General features: G+C 40.8%; 1 protein-coding gene across 1 annotated transcript in view; it reads left to right on the forward strand.

The window, feature by feature from the left end:
- Window positions 1-19,275, forward strand: part of BCKDHB (branched chain keto acid dehydrogenase E1 subunit beta) — a 315,214-nt gene that overhangs the window by 234,179 nt on the left and 61,760 nt on the right. The window contains exon 9 of the mRNA XM_075063818.1: window positions 7,048-7,134. Within this exon, the coding sequence (XP_074919919.1) occupies window positions 7,048-7,134 (87 nt within the window). The remainder of the gene's footprint in view (window positions 1-7,047; window positions 7,135-19,275) is intronic.

Here is a 19,275-nt window from a genome sequence, read left to right on the forward strand (position 1 = left end):
GCTGTTATGTGTGGAAACTGAACCCGCAGCCCTCTGGTTCTAAAAGCATGAGCCTTTTTACTGCTTGGAGGTAGTTAGGGACTTACAAGCCTATATTTGCTTTAACCATTAGAGGGGGACAGAGAATCATACTCTGCTAACATGGATTGCATTAGCAACTAAAATGTTCGCAATCATTTGTGTGTGAAATAAAAATAAATTGGATTTTCTTTTTTCTCCACCAAGAAGCCAGTCACTTGAATATTACAGAATGTTGTCTGGTTCTTCAGAAACACTAGTTTTCTTCTTCCAGATGTAAATTTTCTGTTAAGGATATATTTAACTTTTTATGATACAATTAAAGTTACTTAAGTTTCAAATGGTTTCTTAATGGCTGTGTTGCAAAGAGTAAGTATCTGAATCTCTTGCACTCAGAGTTTGTTTCTGTCTTGGATCTAGCTGTCTAGCCTGCTAACTTTTGCCACCAGTGTTCCAGCTGAGAATCTGTGTCCAGTGATATCTCCACCATTGTGATCTGGGACTGCAGTTTATTTATTGTAATTCCTCTCAAGGTCCCTTTAAGAACATTTAACAGATTTATCCTGGCTCTGATCACTTTGTTGCTAGACACTGAGAAATCCTGCTTCATCAATTAATGGTACACTGATCTGTATGTGAAGAAATCTTGCTTGTCATCTTCATTTTAACTTCTCTGCATCTTGTTCCTCTTGTAAAATGAGATCCAGATATATCAGCTATCCAGTATAACTAAAGCAAAACTATGTGGATTTTAAGGCTTTCTCTCCTTTTCCTTTCTGTGGGTCTCTGATACCATTAAAGGAATGTGATTAGATATCTTTGAGTGTTACATTTTCATTTTTTGTATATGTTTAGCTAATTAATATAATCTTCCTTTGGTGTATGAGAATATTATTTTCAGTTGCAATGGAACTTTAAAGAACACAGAATATTCCTAATTCTTGCAGGTATTTATTCTGTGCAGGTGAGTTACAGGTTTACCAAATAGACCATTATAGTGGCAGAAGAGTGAAAAGGCTTGAACATCAGAGCCTCAGTCATAAAGTGCTTTATTTTTCAACCTTTACTCTCTGACTCTTCATCTCTATCCTTTCCCTCTTCATTCACCATTAAAGATCTGATGAACAACTTCATTTATGTTATTGAAACATTAATAGAAGTCTTGATCTAAGGCCATTTTGGAGGGACTTTTTTCCCCAGAACATTTTATAAATTTGCAGGGAACAAAATAATTAGAACTGGTCAAAAATGGGAAAACAATTTCATGAATAATTTTATATTTTTAAGCATTTGAAATAGATATACATTTTTTATTTTTGAAATATTTTTGCTGAAGGTTTTTACTAATAGTTTTCAAAAATTTTCAAATACTGAAACCCCAGTTTTCGGTGAAAAATTGCAGTTTTGGGTAAATGAATTTTTAAAAATCATTTTGATGCAAATATGACTAAAATATGAAGTAGAACATTTAAAAAGAAAAGTTCAATAACTGACAACTTTTCTCACTCTCTTTTTCAAAAATGAAACTTTTGTTTTTCTACAAAAAATTGTGACCATCTCTGAAAAACGATAGAATTAAAACACTAACTTTCTTCCCATTCTCAAGCACACATGTGGATAATGACTTTTTTGGTGATTAGACTTGAAACGATTAGATTTTTATCAGTAAATTTTGATAAATGTTGATTTCACTGTACATACACATAGTGATGAAAAAATATTTCCAGCTGTAATAAAAAAAAAAATAGAGATAGGCAAGATAGGAAAAATGCTGCTTGAGAGCTGAGTCAAAATCCAGTGATTTAGACTTTTTGAATTAGGCTTGTTATAAATAGACTAGTAAATGAACAGTAAAAACAGGTATGATCTGTGGATTTAAGGATATTTACTTGGTATATTTTGGTATGTGATGTTGACAATTTATATTTTAACAGTTTAAAAACTTTAACTTTTAGAATATCAATGTATACTGTCATTAAATAATTCTGTCCATCCACCCAATAATTGTGTGCAACAGTGAAAATTTAAAATGATAAAAATAGAAAAAAATGCTTTAAAAATAAAACATCTTTATTATCTGTCAAAATTATAAAAAAGAGAGACATCAGATTCTGCCAAGCTTGTGTATAATGGACTGAAGAGCCTTTTACTCTGAGAATGGACTTTTATTAGTTCTTAGAAAATAGACGCAATTTATCCATCATGACACAAGAGAGTAGCAAAATTTGTACTTTTAGCTTTTCATAGTTCCCTAGAGGGGTATTGGCCTAGTATTGAACCAGCTGGTTACAGTGGAAATCGTACACTTGAGACATGTTTAAAGTAATAATGTAAGATGCAGCTGGCTGACAGTCAGTTTTAGTTAAGCCTACTTTTTCATCACTAAGGGCATAGTATGTTAGTGATGATGTCAGCACACACATTTCAGAACTTGTATAATTGCCAGAATCATATTATTTCCCTCTGTTGTCAACACTTGGAGGTGTAGAAAAAGCTGCCAAAATAATGAATTGCAAATTCAGAAGGAGAATACTATTAAAATAATTATAGAACCTTTTAGATAAAGAGAGTGGTGAGAAAGAGGGAAACTAATTTGCAAAGACGTTTCATTACAGAAACATAGGGCCACGGATCAGAAAAGCCTTAGAGCACAGTTCACAAATATTAGACTTGCAAAGATGAAGCTTTAATTTTACCACATTTCCTTATCAGGATGGACATGCTGCCTTTTTTATAATCTGACAAAATGTTTCTTTGTAATCCTCATATTCTCTAACAACATACTGGAATATTTTAAAGCAGTCCCAATAGGAATGTAGTAAGGGCAAAGTACATTCTGTTTGTTTTATATTTTTTTTCTTTTTAGAGTGAATTTAGAAATCATGAGCCCCAGCGTCCTTTCTCCATTGAGCAGGTACAGCACAGGCAATAGCATAACAATTTTGAAGCGGTGCCTTGCTAATTGTTCCTCAGCACTGCCTGGAAGTACTGATGACCAGGGTAGTTAAGGTCTCTGGGCCTGTTGAATCTTTGGGCACTGTGTTGCAACTGACAGCAAGGTGCCATTTAGGCACTGCACTAATGCCACCAGTGCTTTTCTTTGGTCCTGATTAGCTATCAGATGGCAACAAACTTTCCTTCATGAGTTACTTGGATTAAATTAAAAAAGAAAAAAAGCTTTATATCTCAGTAGTAATCTTCTGAGCCATCCAATAGTCGCTCTATTTTTTTCTTTTTAAATACTCTACATAAAGTAAAATATGTGTGTGTTTTCTACTTTGAACACATGAAAGCCAACGAGATTTAGTGTAAACACAGAGGTTCCATAAAATGGAGGGTGTGGAAGAAAATCGAAACGAAACATACACCAGGCAAAAAAGAAAAGAAAAAAATTACGGCATGGAGTGTGAAATTCATTCTTTTCTAACATCCTTCCCCAACTCTCCTGTTAAGGGGTGTCAGACAGAGTGGTGTGTGGGGAGAAGAGTAATGGCAGCAATGTTTTTAAAAGATAAGCACCTGATTAACTGCTGTGTTTCTCCACTTTTATGCCAGTATATCTCCAGTTGACTTAAGTAAGTGTAGAATGATGTCCTTATGGCTGTATGCTGCTCTGCTGTATTACAGAGCTTCTGCTAGCCTGTTATGCATGTCTTTGGTGAATGAGGGTACCCCCTTGGACCACCTTTCCCTTTCTGTGAATTGGGATTGTGTTCAATTATCCCTGAGACTGCATACTTGGTTAGACAAATGTGGAGTGACTTTGACCCCAGGTTTATGAGGGAATACATATCTTTTTTAAAATTTTAGAAATAAATGATCATACGATGTTCTATTCAAAGCATTATCCCTCTGCAAGCAACAGTTAACAATTTTTCATTGTGTGTTGTAGATAATACAATTATTTGTGAAGCTGAACTTTTCTCCAAATACAGAAATTAGGCAATTCTCACTGTGACTCCTTGTTACGTTTTCAAAATAGATATCGCATTTTCATTAAATTTTGGTATAAGAAATATATTTGCCCAGTTCAGTTAGTTCTATCACTTAGTCCCTTTGCTTCCAAAAGTAAAGGTATATTTCCAGGTATGTAAAAATGAAATAGTTTTAGTAATTTCAGGAGGGCAATGGTAGTAAAAATAAATCCTTTTACTCCTTTTCATCCCTCACAGCTTCTGAATGGTCACATGGTATTATGCACTTCTCCATAGTAATCTGGTTGCTGCCATTTTACTGAGAAATAGTGCCATAATTTGTCATGTGGCACTGGGGCCAATCGCCATCCAGTTTTAAAACTCGTTTAGCAATCAGAGGAAATCTTAGGGTCTGATAATGCAAACCCTTACTCACTCTAACAGTCTTTACACATGCGAGAAATCTCCTTGAAGTCAATGGGACTGATTGTACAAGTAAGGACTTTTCACAGGAATCAAGGTTTCCACAGTTGGGCTTTTATTCTTTACTATTGATATGATGGGTGTATGTTTCATGTTGTGAAATTCTCAAAAATAAAAAGTGTACTGTAGTTTTAAAAATAGCTTGTTACACTTCAAATTCCAGACACACCCTTCTCAGAACAAAATTTTGTAAGAAGAATATCGAAACAAAATGTCCTTTTGTTTAAAAAAAATCAATTTTTTTTAAAAAACAATTCAGTAAAATTCTTTATCTCATCAGTCAAAAACTTGAGTAAGATGATTAGTACATTTTGTTCTGCAATGAGGAACTATCTCTAAGAATTTTTGGCAGATTTATGGGGTACTTAATAGCTCCGGCTCTTTAATGAGAGTTTCCAGTGCAAGTGAAAAGAAATTCAAGACTGCAGATTACTTTCCGATGTTTAAATGATTTTTTTGTCTTGTATCTCTGTAACTGTTGCAAAGCTGCTTCATTTACAGAATATAGTGCATCCAGCACTTACAGAGTTGCCTCTCGCCAATGCATCTGTGGTCCAGCTGTTCAAAACCACTAAAACACTCCTGGGCTCCTAAAGAAATGAGACATACTCAAATCAGGGTTTAATGTGTTCTATAGTAAATAGCAGTTACCTTTTAGCTTTAAGAAATATCACTTGGCTGCCCTATTGGATGGACAAATTGTCTCTGAGGGTTTTGCTACAGTAGCCTCCACTCAGATTTTAAATCAAAGAGCAGAACGGTTAGGAAAGTTGTACCTAACTCTTGGGGCTTCTTGCACTTAGCTTTAAAAATCTGATTGCAATAGGCCTCAAAAGATTAATATACAAGTCCTTTTTTTCTGCTGTGCTACTCCAGAAGTTCATGTAACTTTTATGTGCACTTTATAAAATGAGTATTTTGAAAAGTGACACTGACTGTCAAAACGTTTTGACTCTGTGGGTATCTGGTGTTGCCCAGGTCGAGGAAATTTGCCAAATAGTTACAACACATTTCATGATGGTCAGATATACTGCAATCTTGCACTGGTTATGTGGCTAAAGGTACTTAACCATTGTTCTTATGGTTCACAGCAAACCCAGCATAAACACTTATCTGCTATAACCAAAACTTTTTCATGAGCCACTGCTTGTTTATATGACACTCATGGTATATGCTATGTGCTATGTAGCTATTTTTTGAGCAGTTCACCTTAAATCTCCTAACATTTCCATATTGTTTCTGTCTTTTTTTTATAATAAATCTTGCCTATAGTTGTAACATAAAAATCACTGCCTTCTTGCTTATGGCTCTCAATTTTCTTCAGCAAGCAAACTTTTTATTTGAATATTTTCAAGGTCTGTGAGCTTTATGTATGACCTGATCCTATAAATGTTATCACCTGCTCCTTCCGGATTCACCACACCTTGAGGAGGGGGGACCATTATCCCATTTACTGGATGAATGAGAATATGCTTTATGGGCCAGGGGGCAGGGTAGAAGGGAGAGGCTGTTGCAAAATGGGAGTGGATCAGCGGGCGACGCTGACTCATCCCCAGGGACCAGAAGGGCTGGGGAGTTGAAAAGGGACAAGCCTGGTGGGAAAAGCAGGCAGAGCAGCACCCACTCTCCTGCTCTTTGAGGTGGCAAAATGCCAGGTTTGGTCAGGACCTGCTGTGCTGATCCTTTCTAGAGGGACTGCGAAGGAATTTTTCCCTCACTACCAGATTGGCCTAGGTGGAGTAGGGTTGGGTTTTTTGCCTTCCCCACAGAGGGTTCAGGGAGGGCTTTGTTATGGTGAGTGAGAAAGGAAGATAGACTCATTATGTAAGTATGTGGCAGATGCCCAGTGCAGGTACTCCATAGGGAAGGAATACAGTGACCAGATAAATGGCTTGGTAATGAACTTTAAAAGGAGGTGTTGGTAAAAGGATCGAAATCAAAGGTATTTGGGGCCCCTATGATGGAAGAGAGCCACTCCCCCCTTTCTTATAGCACACCTTGACCCTAGTTCAAGGACAGATGGTAAAGTCCGAGAAATGGATTGAGTGGCGGAACTGGATGGAAAAAGAGGGGAGCTGGCGGAAGCCCCCTGGGTAGATATTGAATCAACATGGGTTTATCTTCACTGTGCACTTTTAACTGCCAGGTTGTCCCAGACATCTAATAATAAAGTTGCAGCCTGATTAAAACCATATCAGGCATCTCCTGTCCTTCTTTTGGTATAGCCAGACAATGAGTCCTTGCTGGTTTTTTCTTCAATTTTTGTTTTCCCTCAGAAATGTCATTGTTTACATCCATAAGGTCAATTCAAACTAATGGAATATAATTCCATTCTCATTGTTACCTTACAAACAAAATACGCTATTGGTGCTCTGTTCCCAAAGGAAATCTAGCAATTCACTCCCATTCTGCTAATATCAAAACTTGGCTATTTGGGGCCCATTCATCTGTGTAAATAAAATGTTGTATTGAGGCAGTAAGGGATGGTTTATATTTTATCATTGCAGCTTAAAATTACAGAATTTGTATTATTTCTCATTTAATATAGTAAAAATAGATTGCTACAGAGATATAGTGTGATACAAATATTACCTGATATTTTTTAAAAAGAGGTATTCTTGTTTCTTTTCAGTCAGTGGTGAAGACTGGGCGGCTGCTGATCAGCCATGAGGCCCCCCTGACAGGAGGCTTTGCATCGGAGATTAGTTCCACTGTTCAGGTACAGTGAAGTTATTACAGTTATAATGTTTTATATGCCTGGCCATGTATGTTTGCAGAAAGAGTATTTATCAGTAGATTAAAAGGTAAGGTTTTAATAAATTAAATGTTAAAATCTCTCACTTGGCTTTCATCACCTTGTCAGTGCTATCACTGTATGTTCTCTGGAGAATGAATCTGGGAGAAAGGAGATGAACTAGTATAACTTCCATAATTCTACTAGCTGAAGTCATTTGCTTCAATGTAAAATAAGGGAAAGGGTTGGAATTAACGTGATCAAGTTTCAGTTTTAATTAAATAAATGTTTGCCACATTGCCTAATATATTCTTACTCTAATTTGTACCTCTATATAAAATATATAAATAAACTGTATTTAATAATACAAATACATAATATTTATTTATAGAAATAATAAATACACCATACTTTTATGTGGATAATATGTCCTTTGAATTCTTGATGTATTTCTTCAACTAAACAAAATCTTTTTCTGAAGCCTTTTTTGTGAGATTGGTTGTAAATATTCAGAAGTTTCGCTTCCGTGTACATTAGTTTGTCAGAACACTAAGGATACCATTCATCTAAAGTACTTTATGCTAATAGCAGCTGCTGAAGTGGAAACTTTAATTTTAGCTTGTGTAAGGATTTACGTTTAAAACATTCACTGAAAAATGTACAGCATGTGCTATTAAGCATGGGGAAAAAAATCTCCCTGCTGTATTGTTTCCAGTTCTTGCCGAATTTACTTAAAACTGGATTTATATTTTATTGTTGTCCTCAAAAAGGATCATTTAAGAAATGTTTTCCTCTTTTCTTTTTTGAATATTTAAATTAGAAACTCAAACCCACCAGACCAAAGCATACTTCTTCACCACATTATGATGTAAAGGTTCAATATGGTATTAATAAGTTGTCATTTTTAAGGACCCAATCCTGCAAAAGTGGAGCTCCATATAGGTGCAACAGCACTAGTTACAAAAACGTGAGAATAAGTTACAGCATAAAAGGGCTTATTTACAGTTGCTGGGGAACTGTATCTTTGAATTTCCTGAGCTTTGTGCATTGAAAATATCTAATGTAAGAATACTTCTATGGGTTGTTTTACATTTAATGTATTCTTTTAGGCTTGCACTTTTTCTTCCATGTTGGCGAATAAAAAACCTTTGGCATTTGTATTTATTGCAGTAATTAGCTGAATAAGAGAGAAAAACCTTTTTTGAAAGGAACGAAAACATTTTATTTCATCTAAAAATTTTATTTTGTGAAACAAACAATTTCTTTAAAGTTTTCATTTATTTTAACAGTCTAAGAGATAATGCAGACTCCTGTCAGGATGACAGCGTTGCTCCCCACTAAAACATAATCTCACTCTTTAGAACCTGATTCTGCCAAACTTCTTGACATTGACTAGTAGTGTCTTAACCCTGGGGGTAGTCTTATTGATTACAATAGCACTATTTCAGATGTAAGGTACGGCTAAAAGTGATATATATTATGCAGGGCAGGGGGGAATGCAAAATCTGACGCGTCAAGATTTTTTATTTTCCTACTAAAAAAGAAAAATAGGAGAAACTGAACCAAAATACAGTCTAGCCCACTGTTAAAGTCTTTCGAGCCTCTTTAAAGTCTGCAGTTTGTTTGAAGAGTTGAATATGCCACACATGAAATAAGTAAATAGAAAACAAAATCCAGCAAGGTATTCATTGTTGCAGTTGCTGAATAATTGTTAGGAAGTAGCAATGCTTAAGAAAAAATTACTTCTCAAATCATGTGAAAGTCCCATACTAATTAATTGAAATAAAATAAATCACATGTATCAATCCAAAAACAGGGGGTGGGGATGAGATAAAATAACAAAGATAAAAAAATAAAAATTCCATCATATAATTTGGGAGAATCATTACATCATATTATTATTCAGACTACAAAATTACTTTTTATCTTTTTGAAACTCTGTTAAGAAAAAAATGCCCAGCATCTGATTCATCTTTCATGGGTTCATTATACATATCAGAAACTTCATTTTGCCTAATATAATTTATTTAGAAAACAAAATGAAATCTAGGAAGCCTTAAACCCAAGGAACATTACATGCTGTCTGTACTAAAAGCATCTATTTTGGGATAGTACCTCTTGGTTTTACATTCATATTTTAATCTGGAGACTATAGCTTAGAAAATCTTAACTAGTTTACCGTACAGTCTACTTTAAAACAAATCTAAATATAAGAGGGTTTGGCACAGAATTTTTTCCAGCTCCATTTCTTCTTGATATACAAATAACTTAATTGGTTCAGCTTGAATTCTCTTTTTTATAATATATGATCATTATTGTTTGTCTTTGTTTAAAGATTTTGTCAATTTCTTAACTTTCTTAAAAATAATTGGTATGAACAGATAATAATATTCATTGTTACAAACCCAGGCCAGTGGGGTGCAGGAGTCTGGTAGAGGGCAAATATACTGGTCACTGGGTGAGTAGTTTTCTGTTCCCTGAGTGACCAGAGCAGGGTCTGCACTAGAGTAGTCAGGAACTTGCTAGAACCATAAGCAAACAGGCTGATAAACACCTGCAGCCATCAGGCGGCTAATCAAGGCATCCTGGGTCTTTATAAAGGAGCTCTCTCCCGTAGATGGTGAGGAGCCAGAGAGAGGAGGTGTGTGTGAGAGCTGGAGCAAGAGACACAAGGAGCTGAGAGTGAGAGGTGTGTGCTGGAGGACAAGGAGTACAGCATATATCAACACCAGGAGGAAGGTTCCTGTGGTGAGAGATAAGAGAAGTTTGTTGAGGAGGGCCGGGAAGTAGCCAGGGGAGGTGTAACTGTCACACAGCTGTTACAAGAGGCACTATAGACAGCTGCAAATCCATAGGGCCCTGGGCTGGAACCCGGAGAAGAGGGCAGGCCCAGGTTCCCCCCAAACCTCCCAACTCCTGATCAGACACAGGAGGAGTTGATCCAGACTGTGAGGGAGATCACTGAGGTGAGCAAATCTGCCAATAAGCGCAGGACCCATCAAGGTAGAGGAGGAACTTTGTCACACCATACTTAAAAAACTTACCAAATTTGTTTAAATTGAAATGTAATTTATGAAACACATTCTCTGTCGTAACTCCTTTTTGGCAGAGCATTGCTTTAGGCATAATAAAAACTTGACTTCATTATTCGTTTATAACACATATTCCCTGTGCAGTGAATGAAGAACTGTATGTCTGATATGATTGTGCCATAAAATTAAAAAGTAAAAGGGAAATTCATTTTTACTGGATGTAGAACACAGTAAGAATGCCAGAAATCTTGGACATTGTAGTTGGCTTTAGCTTCTTTTTACACATGGAACTAATGAGCCTTCAACAGAGAGTCCAGTTGGAGTAGATGGTAAGTTTCCATATTGTTATTCCATCCTTGCTGTGAGGTCTCTTGTGAGGAAAAAGGTGAATAAAACCACACAGGTTATTTTCAAAGACCTTTATTACCATAAACATCTCACGTGTTTGTACACTTTTAACGAGATGGTCCTGAACTGTAACAGTGGCTCTGAACCTTCTTGAGCTACAGGGAAGCTTGGCACCTGAACTGAGCTTCACTTGAATTGAAATTGGACCCACATTTAGCTACAACAAAGTCTAAAAATCTGAATATGTGAATATGAATAGGATTAAAGCCCTAGAAGGCACCACACCCCCGGAAGTACATGCAGCAAAGGAGAGCAGGCGGGCAGGGTTCCACACCCATAGTGAGATGCATTTACTGTGGGAGACACCATGAGTGGGTAAGGGAGAAGTGCCCCACACAAGGACAACATTGCAAGTCATGTAGCATGTTGAACCATTTTAGCAGTGTGTGCAAGAGCAGAGGAAGGTCCAAGAAAGATTCAGTCAGAGGGCATGGCCCATCAGACATCATGGTGACATCATGACTCTCTCCTTGAGTCTGAGAGCATATCAGGTTAAGGGTGTTGGAACAGAAAAGCAACAAGGGACAGTACCAAACTCTGCATGCAACAGTGTTAATAAGCAAACTCCCTGCTTGATTTCAGCTGAGGACAGCTGGACCTTGTGCAAAATGATTCCTCCAGAGTGAATTGGACTTGAACACCCCCATTGCAAAGAGTAGGCACGCTCTAGTAATGTACAATGAGAGCATAAAGCAGCCCAAAGGAGAATGTGACCTCATAGTAACTAACCCAAAAAATAAGATGATACAAACTGAAGTTTGTTGTGATGGATGGGAAGCACTACAGACCCTTCTTAAGGAACAAATCCAGACAAGCCACAGACTTAATCAGGATACAGCATCAGAATTGTATAGCTGCGGTGCAAAAAAACAAAAGAGGAGTCCCATGGATAACAAAGACAATTTTAAAAGAAGGTGGTTATGTTTCAAAAGCAATGGGTGCTTTAAGGAAAGGTGCAGCTGGAAGTAGACTTCACAGAGGAAAACTCCAGTGGCATTACATAATTCAGTATGCAAGGTGCTCAAAGTCTGCACCTATAGAGGCCAGTACAGCCTGAGTAAGCAGCATGATGGAGATAAAGAAACCATCAGGCAAATTACACGTCTGTATACACCCAAAACTACTGAAGCAGGTATTGAAAAAAATACCACTATTCACTGCCTGCAATTGATGACATCTTGCCAGAACTTTCGAAAGCCAGAATCCTTATAGTCTGAAATATGAAGAATAAGTTTTGGCATATTAGCCTGGATAAAGAGTTCAGCATGCTGACAACCTTTGCAGTACCATTTGGTCCGTACAGATGGCTGTGTATGCTAATGGGTATAAGCTTTGCACCAGAAGTGTAAGGGAAGACTCATCCAAGCATTGGAAGGACTGCTGGGAGTGAAAATAATTGCAAATGATATACTCATTGTAGGTGAAAGGAGTAAGAATACAGAAGCTAAACAAGACCATGACAGAAAACTATGAGCTTTTTTACACAGATGCAGGGACAAGAGTGTAAAACTACCCCCTCACCCAAAATGTGACTCAAACAGTGTGGGGTGACATACACTGGACAGCTGCTTAGAGCAGAGAGACTGGAAGCAGATCAAAACTAGATTAAGGCAGTCGGACACATGCCAACTCCAGTTGATATGAAAGGGGTATAGCGCTTGATAGGAATGATTAATCTTCTGTCCAAGTTCTGTCCACAACTGGCTGCAATAGCAGAACTCATATGTCAATTCACAAGGCAGGATGTTGAGTGGGACTGGGCAGGTCCCCAATGGCAAACATTTCATATGCTGAAACAGATAACAGTATATACTCCTGTCTTGAAGTCCTATCACCCAGGAAAGCCACTGACACTCCAGTGTGATGCATCAGAAAAAGAAGTGGATGTAGCTCTTTTGCAGAAGCAGCCGGTTGCTTATGCCAGCAGAGTCTGGTCAGAGACCGAACAGAGGTACACCCAAATAGAAAAAGTGCTTCTGGGTGTGGTATTTAGGGTGGAGTGATTCCATCTACTGACTCTATAGGCAAGTACACCTATGGCCATCCAGTAAAAGTGCAATCAGACCACAGTCCACTAGAGACAGTCATGGCAAAGCCCCTACTTAGTGCCCCAAAGAGATTGCAGCTCATGTTGGTGTGCCTCCATTGCTACCAGGTAAAGATCACATATTGTCCAGAGTGATAACTGGTGAAAGCTAACACTCTGAGTAGGGCATAAATACCTAGCATCAGCAAACTGGGGGGAAGGAGATAAGGGCATAGTGCAGCATTGCTAAATGGATTCAGTCTCCAAGTTTCAACAACAAAGCTGGTGAAAATCCAAGAGGCCATGGAAAAGGACATCCGATTACAGGCAGACGGGAGAGCAATACTATCATGGTGGCCAGAAGGCAAAAGCCAAGAACCAGTAGAAGCAGAACTATACTCTCAAATGAAATATGAAGTGGGTATACAGGATGAAATCCTATTTTGAGGACAGAGCTGTTGTTCGCACCTCATGACATAAGGATGTCATGCAAAAAAAAAAACAACCATGCCTCACACCTAGGCATTGACAGCTCTCCTGGGTGGGCTAGAAGGCACTGTTGGGAATGAATACACAACTGGGTGCTGGCTGGTGAGTCTTGCCCACATGCTCAGGGTTTAACTGATCGCCATATTTGGGGTCGGGAAGGAATTTTTCTCCAGGGCAGATTGGCAGAGGCCGTGGAGGTTTTTCTCCTTCCTCTGCAGCATGGGGCATGGGTCACTTGCTGGAGGATTCTCTGCAGCTTGAGGTCTTCAAACCACAATTTGAGGACTTCAATAACTCAGACATAGGTTAGGGGTTTGTTATTGAAGTAGATGGGTAAGATTCTGTGGCCTGCTTTGTGCAGGAGGTCAGACTAGATGATCATAATGGTCTCTTCTGACCTTAAAGTCTATGAGTCTATTCCTTATAGAAGAATGTGACACTTGGCAGTTGTGTGATAATCTGAAGCAGAAAGATTTTGTCACCACATGAGCTGCCCACCTGTCTATAGGAAAAGGTGAGAGCTGACTTATTTGCTTTCAGTGAAAAGCAGTACTTGTTTATAGTGGACTACTATTCTAGTGTTTGTGAGGTTGATGCTTTGCCTGATACAAGAAGCAAGTCTGTGACTGGCAAACTTTGTGAGCTGTGGCATTCACTGACAATGGACCCCAATTTGCCTCAGAAGAAGTCAAGGACTCTGCATTTCAATGGGAGATGGCCACCACCTCACCTCCCCAGTATACCCACAGAGTATTAATTAGGTGTAATCGGCTGTGAAAATGGCTATGAGACTATTGCACAATGCTGTTTTTTTTTTCTGGTTCAGGCCCCTTGTTAGTATTTTTGGCACACGGGAACATTCACAGGGTACTAGAATAGTCCAGTGCAGGCATTGATGGAGTGAAGTACCAAAACCCTGCTACCAGTGAGTATGGAAACACTGCTGAGATGGCCAACAATCAGAGAAAACAGACACAAGAGTATGTTAGATCCTCCAAGGATGTACCAGCTCGGGAGACAGGTACTCGTGTGAGGATCCAGCCATTAGAGAGAGAGACCAGAATGAGTGGACTAAAGGAGCTGTGGGCAGTGCAATGGCACCCAGGTCATATGAGGTGACTACAAAGAGGGATAAATCTTGCTTGTGTTATGAGCTGCCCTTTCCCACAAGCAATTCAGTCAAGTTCGAGAGAGACCGGGTGTTTTTAATGATTTGACGGGGTCAGGCTATAGGGGAGTAGAAGAAGGCACGTATATTAGCCCCAGGATAAGCAGGTCCCTTTCCCCCTGGTAATTGAACAGGGGTTACTCTAGGTTAATTAGGACACCTGGGGCCAATCAGGGGCCTGCCAGAACCTGTTAAAAGCCTCCCCACCAGTCAGATTGGTGCGCACAATAGGAGCTGTGGGGAACAGATGTGCTACTGGAGAGCCGGACAGTGCAGATACTGACAAATGCGGAAGAAAACCTCACAGGTAGAGGTGAAGAGCAAGGGAAACCCTGCCCAACAGGGCATACAGCCCCTCCAGGCCCCAGAGGTTTGGGGAGAAGAGAGCCCACCAAAGGGGAGAAACTGAACTGGGTTCCTGGCCTGCTGCCAGAGACTAAGAGGCTTCCCTCCCCTGTCAGGGAAGGCGGGAGGAACCCCTGCTCAGACAAGGTGGGGACAGTAAACCCAGGGGTGTGGAGAAGTTCCTAGGGAGAGAGGAATCCCCCCAGCCCGCCGCTAAGAGGAAGCTTGGAACCCACTGAGGTGGAGAAGGAGCTCTGCCACACGATTTATTAAAATAGGATTTAAATATATGATCCTAGCCTACAATTCAAGCAAGTAAGAAAGATCTGAACCCCTGATGGATGGGCTAGTGAGGCACACTGACTGTGATCAGATGAATCTGTTTCTCAGTCTGTCACCCCTGCCCATAGAAGCCACGACACAGAGAAGCTCTTAACATACTCCTATATACTCTGCTGACAGACTTGTTTGACATTTGCTTTGCTTGCTTTTGCTAGTATCTTTCTGTCAGAACTCTGCAGAGTTCTGACAGAAAGATTCTTGTTTCTAATGTACCCAACCTCATGATCACCAACTACCTCATTACTGGCAATATTGCAACATAGTTTCTAATATACCCTGTCTCATGATCAACAACTGCTTCACCACTGCTTTCCCCTGCCAATTTCAGTGCTACCTGACCAAATACTCTTCAGCTTATGGTGGAATGGTACCTTAGTGATGTACTTGCTTAACACAAGATGTCGGCAAAGAAACAAAGTGGAGTCACTCAGAATCTCCTGTGTTATTGAGATCTGCAAAACAAACCAAGGTTTAAGAAAAATTTAGAGTTGTGTTTTAAAATCAGCCAAACTCACTGTTTTTCTCTAGAAGTAGGTAGCTGTAGGGTGAATTGTGGGTGTCCCTCTCTGTCTGTCTGGAAAGGAAGCCATGCCCCTCACTACAATGCCTCTGGAGGGGCACAGTTCGGGGGGAATTAGCACCAGGCCTCTGCCACTCACTGGGATAGAGCAGTCAGTAACCTCAGAACCCAGGCCCTCAGGTAGAGTGGGGCACCAGCCAGTCAGGAGGCTCTGGCCTGTAGTCAGGACAGAACAGCAAAGTCTATAAGCGCAGGCCCTATGGCAGCAAACAGTCAGGGATGCTGGCTCTGGCGGACCACTGACAAACGCAGGCCTTGTGGTCTAGAGTGGGGACCTGTCACCACTGGGTCGGACCTGGGCCACCCTGACTCTACCGGGTCCCAGCCCAGGCCCTAACAGTGGGAGAATGATCCACCACTGGGTCAGCGGGGAATCTGACTGCAACACGCTCGCCAGCTGTCATTCAGCCGCGCACAGAGTTATATTCGACTTCCCTCGGTCACTTTCTACACTCCCATTCCTGAGAATACCCGGGGCTGTCGTTTGTCTTGCAAGGGTAAACAGCTAATGGCAGCTTGTAATAAGCCTCTGTCCCAAATCTGGACTTAGCGTCCAAAATCTGGGTGCTTAGCATGAACCTCTAAGCTTAATTACCAGCTTGGATCTTATCTTGCTGCCACCAATCAGGATTCTGAGTACCTGATAAACTCTCTGGTCTCCCCAAACCTTTCCCTGGGGGACCCCCAAGACTCAGATGCCCTGAGCCTCCAACAAAGGGAAATAACCCACTTCCCTTCCTGCTCTTTACTTCCTCCCGTCGGGAGGGACCATTCTAGGGTGATGTATTGTCTGGTCCTGCGCGGTGTGGTTCTCTCGAGAGGCGCAGCTTTGATCAAGTTTATCTCTTCTCCTCATCCTCCAAGCTTCTCTTCTACTTCCCGGTCCAAGTTCGCAGTAGTACAAATGATGGAGGAAGGATATATTAGTTATTTATGTGATTGTTGCATCTCTACACTCCCTGGAGCGCTCGCGGAATGTTAATATTGGAATAATTCTTTTGAATAAAGGCTGATATCATCATTCTATCTTTGTAATTACAACCTAGCCTGTCTCACTGTATAGGAGAGATGGCAGGACTCTCACTCGCTCTCGCTGTTCGACATATTCACTTTCTTTTTTATATTTATATGTCTGGCTCTCTGTCAAAACCTAGTGTTTGTGATTTTTTTTTTCTTTTTCTATTGTGACCCAGTCTATATGAGGAATAACGATCATCAGAGTAGACCTTCAGTGTAATGATCTTCACATTTCGAGTTATATATGTATGTTGAGGAGGAAAGAAGGCGGGGTGTATTATGTGTATAATTTTTGGTTGTTTTCTCTGTTTGGTGGGTGGTGGTGTGGTGCTTATAGGTGGTGATTATCTATGTGTGTATATCTCCCTACCGTCCACTCCACAACGACAGCAAGGAAAATTCGGGAGTGAAGTAACACCGAGTGTTTCTAGGAGAGGGGGAAAGTGGGGTTTATTCCCTTTGTTTGGAGGCTCAGGGGCATCTGAGTCTTGGTGTCCTTCTATGGGGAAAGGTGTGGGCGAGACCAATGTAGTTATACAGTGTAACACACGCCCAGTTCAAGAACCACCATGCATCCGGGCCGCCAGCAAGACTAAGAATCACAAGCTGCGCATTAATTGGGGAGAGCAGGGGCTATTCTGACAGCACCACCACACAAGTTAGTGGGCCACGCCACGACTACACACGCACCTCCCCGCTATTTTGTGTACAGATGTGTCTTATTACATAGCTGTCCATTAGCTGTTTACTCCTAATGCCACAAAACAAGACAGCCCAGGGTCACTCGAGCACACAACAACCGGGGTGTAGACAACGCTCGCCACCGGGAACGTAGAACATACTCTGTGGCGCGGTCTGAATGACATACGCCTGGCGCCAGCGTGTCCTCTGCTATGTGTTCAGATTTCCCCGTCTGAGCTCAGTGGGGATCTTCTCCCACTGTTTAGGTGTGCTGGGTCTGGGCACCTCGTTTGTGAGAGGGGTGCTATGTGGTGTTCTCTAGTGTCTACGAACCACCCGCTGGATCGCGCACACGTCACCTCTAGACCAGAGCACACAGCAGCTGCCACGACCGGCAGTGCATCACGCCAGCACGCCCACCGCACTCACATCGAGTGGTTTGCTGCATATGGCCTGCGCTGATAGACTTTGTGTGCTGTCCTGAGGCTCTAGCCAGAGCCTCCTGACGGCTTGGTGCCCACTCTACCTGGAGCGCTGGGTTCAGAGGTAACATGCGCTCTAATACCCGCTGAAGTGGCAGAAGGGCTGGGTGTCTTAAGTTTCCCTCTCCGAACTGTTTTCTCTCTTCTCTCTAGAGCATTGTATGTTGCAGGGGCTGACTGGTCTTTCCTTTTCCAGTACATTGTATCTCGCCAGACGGGACACCCTTTTTTTTTTTTTCTTTTCTCTTCTTTTTTTTCTTTTTCCTTTTTTTTTTTTTCTTTTTTATTTTTTTTTTTTTGTTTTTTTGTTTTTTCTTTTTTTTTCCTTTTTTTCTTTTCATCTCTTTTTTTTTTTTCTTTTTCTCTCCTTTTTTTTTTCCCACAAATTTCTAGCACCAGACACACCAGCATACCTAGCGTCGCGAGGTATATATCTAGCGAGTGTGGGCTGATTTAATTATAACACAACTTCACCTCTTCCTTATTTACCTTGTTGGCAGTGCGAAGCGACAAGAACACAGGTAGATTCTGTAGTGACCACGCTTGTTGCGTTTTGCGACATCTTGGTTAAATGTCTATATGTACTTTCTTGTACATTCACCTATACTATGCTGTATGAGTATTTGTCAGGCTACGCTATGCAACCCATTGCAGCGCGAAAGCATCGTGTGATAGCGGTTGCTTGATTTCATGAGACCACGGGTATATAGAAATATGTACCCCTCGGGATAGTGTCTTTGTATTTTCCCGCTTATTAGGTCGCTCCACGTGGCTTTGCTCGCTCATGAGTGTTGGGTACATTTTATCGAAACTTTATGTATGTAATTCCCTCCTTTCTGTCAGAACTCTCGAGGGCTCATAGCACAGGGGATATAGTATTATTCTTAGTCTAATTATTCTAGAAGAGCAGAATGCTCACAACATTGGCGAGCCAACGTATATTATGATATGTTATTTAGCTTCTCTTGTTCGTGGCTCTACTATCGCGGTCCACCCAGGCGTGCAGCACCTGAAGAAACAGATTCAGGCTGATCCACAGTCAGTGCTCGCCCGCACTACTCCACCCATCAGGGTTCACGCTCTTTCTTACTGTTTTGATTATCTCGTAAGGCAGGACTCATATAGTTAAATCGCTATTTAATTAAATTCGTGTGGCAGAGCTTTCCTTTCTCCACTCCAGCTGGGTTCCAAGCTCCCTCTCTAGCGCGGGCCCTGTGGGTATTCCCTCTCATCTTCTCCTATCGTGCAACTTCTTCCACAACCACCCAACAACCACCAACACACCCCAGCTGGGTTACAAGAGTCACACCCACACTTGTCCCTGACAGGGGTTCCTCACGAAACCGGCGCTACTCCAGGGGACAGGGGAGGCGGAACAGGGCCGTCTTAGTCTCCTCGGCAAGCAGCCAGGAACCCAGTTCACGGTTTCCTCCCGGTGGTCTTCTTCTTGCTCCCAAACTCTGGGGCCTGGAGGGGCCGTACCCCGCTGATGAGGCAGACACAGCGCTTTCCTTGCTCTTCACCCTTTTGAGCGCGTGTGAAGGGATCGAGTTGGG

Source organism: Chelonoidis abingdonii, chromosome 3, assembly GCF_003597395.2.
Source record: "Chelonoidis abingdonii isolate Lonesome George chromosome 3, CheloAbing_2.0, whole genome shotgun sequence".
Taxonomy (NCBI): Eukaryota; Metazoa; Chordata; order Testudines; family Testudinidae; genus Chelonoidis; species Chelonoidis abingdonii.